General features: G+C 31.4%; 3 protein-coding genes across 3 annotated transcripts; 1 reads left to right on the forward strand and 2 right to left on the reverse strand.

The window, feature by feature from the left end:
- The first annotated feature begins 1,498 nt into the window (after window positions 1–1,498).
- On the forward strand, window positions 1,499–1,942 carry LOC131647120 (uncharacterized). Its single transcript, XM_058917032.1, has 2 exons — window positions 1,499–1,575; window positions 1,663–1,942. The coding sequence occupies exons 1-2, from the start codon at window positions 1,507–1,509 to the stop codon at window positions 1,903–1,905; spliced, it is 312 nt and encodes a 103-aa protein (XP_058773015.1). The 5' UTR covers window positions 1,499–1,506; the 3' UTR covers window positions 1,906–1,942.
- Window positions 1,943–2,101: 159 nt separating this feature from the next.
- LOC131647121 (uncharacterized) lies at window positions 2,102–3,722 on the reverse strand. The gene is made up of 2 exons (XM_058917034.1): window positions 2,898–3,722; window positions 2,102–2,794 (listed from the first exon to the last, which is right to left on the reverse strand). The coding sequence occupies exons 1-2, from the start codon at window positions 3,630–3,632 to the stop codon at window positions 2,318–2,320; spliced, it is 1,212 nt and encodes a 403-aa protein (XP_058773017.1). The 5' UTR covers window positions 3,633–3,722; the 3' UTR covers window positions 2,102–2,317.
- A 2,247-nt stretch (window positions 3,723–5,969) lies between these two features.
- On the reverse strand, window positions 5,970–7,472 carry LOC131647122 (protein RGF1 INDUCIBLE TRANSCRIPTION FACTOR 1-like). The gene is made up of 4 exons (XM_058917035.1): window positions 7,318–7,472; window positions 7,018–7,221; window positions 6,543–6,758; window positions 5,970–6,329 (listed from the first exon to the last, which is right to left on the reverse strand). The coding sequence occupies exons 1-4, from the start codon at window positions 7,318–7,320 to the stop codon at window positions 6,123–6,125; spliced, it is 630 nt and encodes a 209-aa protein (XP_058773018.1). The 5' UTR covers window positions 7,321–7,472; the 3' UTR covers window positions 5,970–6,122.
- Window positions 7,473–9,456: the final 1,984 nt, after the last annotated feature.

Consider the following 9,456-nt stretch of genomic DNA (forward strand, 5'->3'; position numbering starts at 1 on the left):
TAAATAATTTCAAATTATATATATATATATATATATATATATATATATATATATATATATATATATATATATATATATATATATATATATATATATATATATATACCTTGTAAAACAATTAAATTTTTTTTTAAAATATTTTAAAATTTATAAATTGGTAAAAAAAATATATTTTTAAATATTCTTATTTTCTTATTAAATTAATTATTAATATTTTCAATTTGATATCAAATTAATTTTTATTTTGTCATATTTAATTTTTATTTTAAATTATATATTATAAGAGTAAATTAGTAAAGCACTTTCTTATTCTAACTTACCAGATAGTGATGCAGGATAGGATAAGTTTCAGTCTTAACTTATCATATCCTGTTGTGTCAGCAAACACTTGATTGAGATAGAATATGACACATATATTCTATCATGTCTTTTATCCTGCGCGGCAAACAGGCCCTAAAAGTCAATTCTATTTCATTATTATTATTATTATTATTATTATTATTATTATTATTATTATTATTATTATTATTATTATTATTATTATACTTGAATATTTGTATGATTTAATACCATAAATTTATATTGATATATATCTTTCAATTATTTTAGGCAAGATTGAATTTTCTTTTAACTATACAAATAGACATTTATTTATTTACTATTAATAACACATAAATAATAACTCATAAATAATTACTATTAAAATGCATAGTTATTGAAACAAATGATGTTTTTGGAGATACATCTCTAAATTAAGCTTTAATTTATTTAAAAATGTATTTTCGAACTAAACTTTCGTAAAAAAAATAAAATTTGATGTGGATATACATATTCGAATATATTCGAATTTATTCAGAAGTATTTTTGAATAATGGTGGAAGAGAAATTGCATTTGCCCAAACCACTTTATCTAATAATGTACTCCTTAGATCCTTACAGTAACACTATTAGCCCATCACAATTTCTAATGAAATTAAACATTTTTAAAAATTTAAGAATTGTAATTAATTGGCTGTATAAATCTTTTTACTTTAATAATATATAAAAATTAAATCGAAATCTTATTCTATAAAAAATTGTAACTATAAAATATAGGGTTAATTGTACGATCTCCCCTATCATTAGGGCGAGATTTGATATTACCCCCCTTAAGTTTTTTTTTATTAACGCACCCTTGTAAAACATGTAAACCCTTTTAACCACACCCTTTTACCAACAATGCTGACTGTGTATTATTTCAAGGAGTCCAGGTGGCAATTGAGCTTATCCTTCTTCTTCATCACCGTTTCTAGGTTTTTTTTCTCCCAAATCAATTTTTCCTCTGCGTCGCGCCGTTCAATCTCCATAGCCCCCAATATTCTTCTTCATCACCGTGTTTCTGCACCTTTCATTCCCAATCGTTCTTAATCGTACACCCAATTGATCATGGTGGGAAGCAGCTCTCGAGGAAGCAGTGTTGATTCAGTCTCCCATCAAGTGTTGCCCAGATACAGCTGTGATAGACCCATGAAGATGTGGGTCTCCAACACAGTTCAAAACCGGAATCGAAAGTTCTGGAAATGTCGCAATGCTGGGGTAAGTATGTTGGTGGTTAAACTGGAAATTATTTGTTCTACGATTTTTATTATGTGTGTTAGTAATTATGCAAATCGTAATTTGTAGACTGGCAATAGTTGCGAATTGTTCTTATGGGATGATGAAAATGGAGACTCCATCAAAGGCAATACAGTGATTCATCCATGTTGCAAGAAGTGTGAGGTACTTCAAATTCAGTTGGAATCAGTAACAAAGAAAGTGGTGAAATTGAAGATTAAGCTTGAAGCGCAGAGAAGGAAAACTATGCAGATCCAGATTGCTATTTTTATGTGTTGTTTGATAGTTGGTTTATTGTATAATTTCATGTGATGATAGCAATATGTATGACATTGTGTATTTTGTTGTTAGTAATAGGTTATTGGTCTATGTATTTTGAGTTAAGGTGGTTCTATGTATTTTGATTTAAGTTGGTTCTATGTACTTTGAAAGGAATGGAAAGAAATGTTGTTTGACATTTGTTGTGTGATATAAAGCATATTGTTACCATTACTAGATGTCACAGATTGTTAACATTACAAGATAGTGCAATTAGCTGACAAAACAAAGCACTAACAGATGTGCACAAAACACAGTCAAAAAGCACTAACAGATGTGCATAAGACACTACCAAAAAGCACTAACAGATGTGCACAAAACACTAACAAAAAGCACTAACATTTGTCATAGCATGTCATAACATAAAAAGCACTAACATTTGTGCATAACGTTGTGCATAACATAATCAACTTATGAGATCTTGAATTGACTTCTTCTTCACAGTCTTCTTTGGTATCTTTTTAGGGGTACCCTTTGGAACCTGTTTCTTTGGAACCTTTACTTCTTCCTCATCTTCAGTAAAACAAAAAGGTTGCTCTGGGTTAGAACCAGGACCTATAAATGGTTTTGGTTTTTTAAACCAATTCTCTTTAATTCTCTCACTACACCTATTTCGCAATGGTTTGAATTCTTGTTTCACCTTCTGCTTGCCTTTGTCTATGTTACTTGTTGAGCCTATACTTGTTGTTGTTTGTACACTTATGTTGGGTAGACTTGCAATCATGGCATCACTTATATCCCTAAACAATGAATCTTCAACATCAGCATCAGTAACCTCATTTGCACCAGCAGGTTGAGTCTCTGTAGCAGCACCGGGAGTTGTAGCACCATGTTGAGTAGATGTAGCAGCACCATCAGTTGTAGCACAAGGTTGTTTCTTCTTCTGTAACACAATATGCATAACATAATAAACATACAAGAAAAACAAAAAAGATGGATATATGCATATATGATTAACATACAAAGATAAGATAATACTAACATACCTTTCTTTTCAAGGCATTAGGATCTTGTTTCTTGCTCTTGCATGACTTTACGTTATGTCCAATCTTGTCACACCTAGTGCATCTATATGAAACCCCTGGTAACCTTCTTCTAGCTCCTTCCTCACCCGTCTCTCTAATTCTTAGTTTTCTTGGTCTACCAGGCCCTTTTTTATATGTAGGAGGTAAGAGCTCTTCAGTTTCAACCTCAGGCCACATATCACGTCCATTTATAGGGCTAACAGCAGCTCCATAGCAAAGGGCATACTTATCCCTTGTGTAACATTCATGAACAAACAGTTCTGGGTTCTGGTTCCTAAATCCCAATGCAGCCACAACATGCCTACAGGGAATACCAACTAACTCCCAGAAGTTACAACTACAGGACCTTTTTCCTATATCAACTATGAATTCCTGATTATTATAAGCATGAGTCACCTGAAATTGTTCACCCATAGCCCAAGTTGGCAGCCAAAGCCCACTTAAAGCAACCTCAGAATCTAGTCTTTTCCTAGGAATTGACATCACTTTGTCTGGCCACTTATCAAGTTTCAAGGTAGCATTACTACACCTATTCATCAGATATTTCCTAATCCACTCACACATTGTCAAAATAGGTTTATCTCTAGCAATTAGGATTGTGGCATTAAAAGATTCAGCTATGTTGTTCATCAATACATCACACCTAGGAAAGAAACTAAATGCATGCTTACACCAACTTTTAGGAGGAATTCCCATTAGTCATGTCCAAGCATTTGGATCTACCTTCTTCAAATCATCCATCTTCTACATCCATGCCTGATGATATGTTGCTTTGGCTGCTCCCATCATTAAATCTCTTATGAGTGCTCCCCCACCAAATTTTTTCTTAAAATTTGCATATAAATGCCTAAGGCAGAGCCTATGCTCAACTCTTTCAAACATCTCTTCAAATACTGCAACCAATCCCTAAAACACCAAAGATAAGAGAGTTACATAACATGGCATCAATCCCTAAAACATAAAACATAAGACAGTTACATAATATGGATCAAACAGAAATAACATGGGTTACCTTTTGTTGATCCGAAATAAAGACATATCTATTATCTTTTCCCACATCTTCCATTAAGAGCTGTAAAAACCACCTCCATGATTCTTTTGTTTCTGTTTCCATAACTCCAAAGGCTAGTGGAAAGTACTGGTCATTGGGGTCCCTACCAACAGCTATCAAGAGTTGTCCTCCATATTTGGTCTTCAAATGACAACCATCAACCCCAATGAAGGGTCTGCAGCCATTAATAAATCCTTTTTTACATCCATCAAAACAAAAATAAAAAGAACCAAACTTGGGCTGGATGGATGGGATTGGTCTGTTAGTGGTTATCTTCACAGTATTTCCATTATTCACCCTATGCAACTCAGCTGCATATCTCCACAGATCAGCATATTGTTTATCTGCATCTCCTTCTATGATTTATTTTGCAATCATCTTAGCCTTCCATGCCCTTGCCACTGTTATGCCAACTGAATAGTTTTGCCTCATGTCTTGAATGATGTCACAGATCCGGACTTTATCAGATGTTTGCATTTTCTTGACCACAGCCTTGGCAACCCACTTTGAATTGGCAGATTTGTTATCCAAAACCCTAGCACATGTGTGGGTATCCTTTATAGTCTTAATGGCAAAAGTGTGTTTATGGCCCACCTTTGAACAAAGCATTAAAAAACCACACTTGGCCTTACATTCAACCCTCACTCTATACCCCTCATTTTTTACAAAAGTTATTTCCCTCCCATTCAAAACAGTCCACTCACGAATAGCTTCCCTAAAGTCATCTAGGGAATTGAACTCCATACCCCACTTAAACTTAAAATCCTTATTTAATTCCTCTTTTTTAAACTTCTCAAACCTTGGCCCTTTTTCATCTTCAGAGTTATCAAGATCAGAGCTCAATAAATCTTCACTAGCATACTCTTCATCATCACACTTCTTCTTATTTGGATATGTTAACAACCCTGCTATGACTGAACCATCACTAAGTGGTATAGTGACATCAATACCATCAAAACCATCAGCTATAGCAGTCGTCCTTTCATCTTCGCTATCGTTCAACCCTTCAACAATCTCTTCTTCACTATCCTCTAACTCAGACACAATGTTTTGATTGCTACCAGTTACACTTATACATGCAGCGTGTTAAACACAGAGTACCCCATCAACTTGCATCGCACAATAATATGCACCAAAATCATACGCATCATCATCACTCATAATCTGAAAGTAATTAGGATCAATGTCAGTGATTTTCGTCCACACTTTGTAAGAACCTTCTAAGTAACCCCACCCAGAAATTAGGTTTTGAATGCGCTGAACGGTCCACGAATCTAGTTTTTCCCCAGAAATCAAAGTTGATGAACCACCCCTGTAAATCGTTTCACCATGACTACGTTGAATGAACTCCCCACCGTGACAAATAACGGCGTTAAACCTTCCGTTTCTCTGCAGGTTGTTCACAGCATTTAAAACAACAAAATAAACATGCATGTTATAACCAAGTTGCAGATATGGTCTTTTGAACTAACCTGAGACGATTCCACCGTTGCTTCGCCGTTCCCAGCCTTCGCATCATCTTCTCTGTTCGTCTTGTCTTCACCCATGGCAAGAGTAATGAAACCTAAGTTTTTACGGGGGTGAAACTGAATGGTTTCTAAACATGTAAGTAGAATTATATTACACAATGTTATTTTATAAACTCAATTGCCACCTGGACCAGTTAGAATAATACACAGTCAGCTTGAAATAATACACAGTCAGCTTTGTTGGTAAAAGGGTGTGGTTAAAAGGGTTTACATGTTTTACAAGGGTGCGTTAATAAAAAAAAAACTTAAGGGGGCTAATATCAAATCTCGCCCTAATGGTAGGGGGATCGTTCAATTAACCCTAAAATATAACAAAACAAAACACTTTAAAATCTCACATTAATTGTCATCTTAGAACACACATGCAATAATTGTGTGATTGTGTATTTTTGGATATATTATTGTTTAATTGCTCGTTAAGATAACTCATCTCAATTGATAAATATGTACAAGTTATGGATTTGAATAGGCAACATTATGTTTGATAAAATTACAGTAACACCATAACTTTACTAAAAGTTGTAGTTCAATAATTTGGTGTAATTTTATTAAACTCAACATAAATTAAAATATTTATCAATTATTAGTAGTTAGTATAAGTATATTCTACAACAAGCTTCCACCCATTGGAGCTCTATGTGGAACCCCCTTCCTCCTCTTAGCTATTCTATAAGGTGGTGGTGTTGAAGGTGTAAAGCTCTGAATGTTGTTTCTCTTGTTCTCACTTCCATTACTATTTGATTCTTCACCATCTGAACCATCTTCTTCACTTAACTTTTTTTGCTTTCCAATTTTCTTAGAGGTTCCAACTATCTGATCCAATAAAAACATCAAATTGAAGATATAATTTAGTTTAAAATATATCATAAAATACATCATGAAAAATGATCAATAATAATATTATCAGTTGAATATTAAGTTTATTAAATAATTAATGTATGTGATGTGTATATAAATCAAATACATCATATATTCAATAAATTTAAAAAACAAAATTTACTTATAATTTGATATAGAGAAAAGTACCTTACAACCAAGGGAGCAGAAGGTGAATGAATCAAGAAGGCTTCTTTCACAAACTTGGCAAGTATTGGTGACTCCTTTTCCATGCCTAGGTTGAGGCCTTTCATTCAAGAATACAATCTTTGCACTATTTATAATGTATGTTTGAACTCCAGTTATGTCCACTATTTTTTGTATTTCAGATACTCTTATCACATCATGGTATGAAGACCTTCTTATCTATTAAATATAATTATAAAATTAATTTAAATAAAATTTTAATTGGTCATCCATAATTGACTTTGAAATTGCAAATTCAGCATTCAATGAAACCAACACAAAAGACACACATTTTTAGGATTCATTAAAATGGATTAGAGTCATAGACAAGGCACACATTGATAAGGTATACATTGATGTTTAATAATGTCACTTTTTTATTTTAATTTGAAGTTTTGTATTCTTAAAAACCAAAAGTATTTATAATGATTTTTCTTACCTGAATAACTTTGTGTTCTTTATGAGAAGCTAGACAAGTTGAACAAAGAGCTCCATTGATACAATCCAAGCAATACATATTGCATTCACTTTTATTGGAATTTGCATGCACTTTGCATTGAACAAAGAACCTTGTTTGGAGAAGTGGTTGCAACCATGGTGGCCATTTCATTTCTTCTTCATTCAAACTTCCTTCTTCACCCCCCTAATTTCATATAATTAGCCAATTCAAAATATCAAAGAATATATTTAGAAAAAAAATGTTAAAGGAGTTGCATTGATTGATTGTAGTAATACTAACCATGATTTGTTTATGATCCTTTATGATGACAACCAAGTTTTGCTTTGAGGTACAAGAAAAATAAAAACTTTCAATATGCTACTAGAGAAATGTTATAATGGAATTGAAGAGAGAGAAAGTAAAGGTAGTGTTTATTATGGTTTTGGTTTTATTCAAAAAGTCTAAAATCAAACCTTACTCCAAACTCAAACCAAAGATTAATTATTGACATGTGTCTCAACCTTTTATTTTTCTTTATTTATTTTTTTGGTTTAAAAAACTTTAGTATTCAAATAATTTTAATTAAAAATTATTCATGATTAATAATTAATACAGAAAATGTAGTAAAGTATTAGTAATGTTCAAATCTATTTGGCATGCAATTTTTGTGGATAGGAAAAAAATAGAGATGAAACATGTTAGGTTAAGGTTGGCAAAGTTGGCAATAGTGTCTCTTTTTAAAATTGACACTTCGAAAGTTAGAATGTAGACATGTGGAGGAATCAATGTAGATTATTCAGCATTTATTTTATTTTATATTTTAAATATTTAATAGAAAAAGGATGGCCAAGTGTTTAATTGTTGGGTGGATGGGTGGAATTTATCCAATTTTTAATTTAATAATTAAATAATAATTATTAGAAAAATGCCACCGTATGCCATTTGATTTTTGTATCAATCGATATGGGTCCGGTTAATGTGCATAAGGTATATCCTTATGCACGGTGGATAAGTCTTGTACGAGTAATATTTAAATTGTTTTGAGTAACATTTAGTTAGAAACGAGTAATAATATCATAATTCATGAATAATATATGCATTATTTGTACATATCTATTAATTATGAATAATTATTAATTGCGAGTAATGAGTACACTATTCTGAGTAATATTTACATCATTATGAGTAATATCGAATTTTAACTATTTTGAGTAATATATTCATTGTTCTGAGTAATATTTATATTATTTTGAATAATCTGTATATTATTTTGAGTAATAAATATAATACTTTGAGTAATATAATAATATTTGAGTATTTATGCACCGTACATAAGGATATATCTTATGGACATCAACACATCCCAATCGATATATTAATATAAGTGATTGGAATAACTTTATGAAAAATTCTATGGTAAAGGGACACAAATGACTACTTTGGTGAAGTAATTCATTTAACCAATGGAAAGTAATATCTTTAAGTTTATTAATATGGTACATAGCATTTATTATGTATCTTCAACCTTATTAACATTGCAATTAAATTCCTAACAAATTAAAAGTGAAAAAAAATTATTATCTTTATATTATTTTTTAAATTTTAATTCTTTCGATTAAAAAAAATCATCACCACAAATATGAATGAGAATTTTTCTTTACCATACATGAAAATGTGTGTTTGATCAAAATATAAAGTAAGCTCTACGTATAAACCAAAATCATATTCATATATACTATTTTTTTTATGTAGTGAGACATATTATCGAACACACATTAATTTTGATCATATTCATATAAAATTAATTTTGTCAAATATAAATTATTGTCTCAATTAAATTTAAATAAAAATTATTTTTAATTTTTAATTATTATTAACGGAAGACTAATATACAATTTCATATAAAAGACTCAGCATTATTGTGGATTAGTGATTGTATGAACTCTCACAATATTCATCAAAATAAAAGGAACCACGCAGGTTTCAATGGGAAATCATTGAAGAGTGAAGTAGGAAAAGCGAGGACGAATGTTGGACCACAATATATCCCGTTGTACTCTCTCTCTCTCTCTCTCCCTCTCTCTCTCTCTCTCTCTCGTTTGCATTTAATTTTCCCTAGGATATTACATTCTTAGATTTTCAATTCTTAGTGTAGTTTATCGTTTAATCAATTGGTTGATATTTATTACGTAGGGTTAGGTTTTGTTAGAATTGGTTCCTAATCGAGCTTTAGTACTGGTGATTAAATTCTGAGAAACTGTTGAGGTTAGAATTCACTGATATTGAATCATTGTATAAACACACCTAGTGAAATATACAACTGAATCAATTGATTATCTTTTATGTATCATCACAAAACATCTTTGTTATTTGTGAGTTGATTAAATGCTAACGCGATCAAGTTTCAATAAAAATATGATCTTCACATCCTCTATCTCT

Source organism: Vicia villosa, linkage group LG2 (genome assembly GCF_029867415.1).
Source record: "Vicia villosa cultivar HV-30 ecotype Madison, WI linkage group LG2, Vvil1.0, whole genome shotgun sequence".
Classification (NCBI taxonomy): domain Eukaryota; kingdom Viridiplantae; phylum Streptophyta; class Magnoliopsida; order Fabales; family Fabaceae; genus Vicia; species Vicia villosa.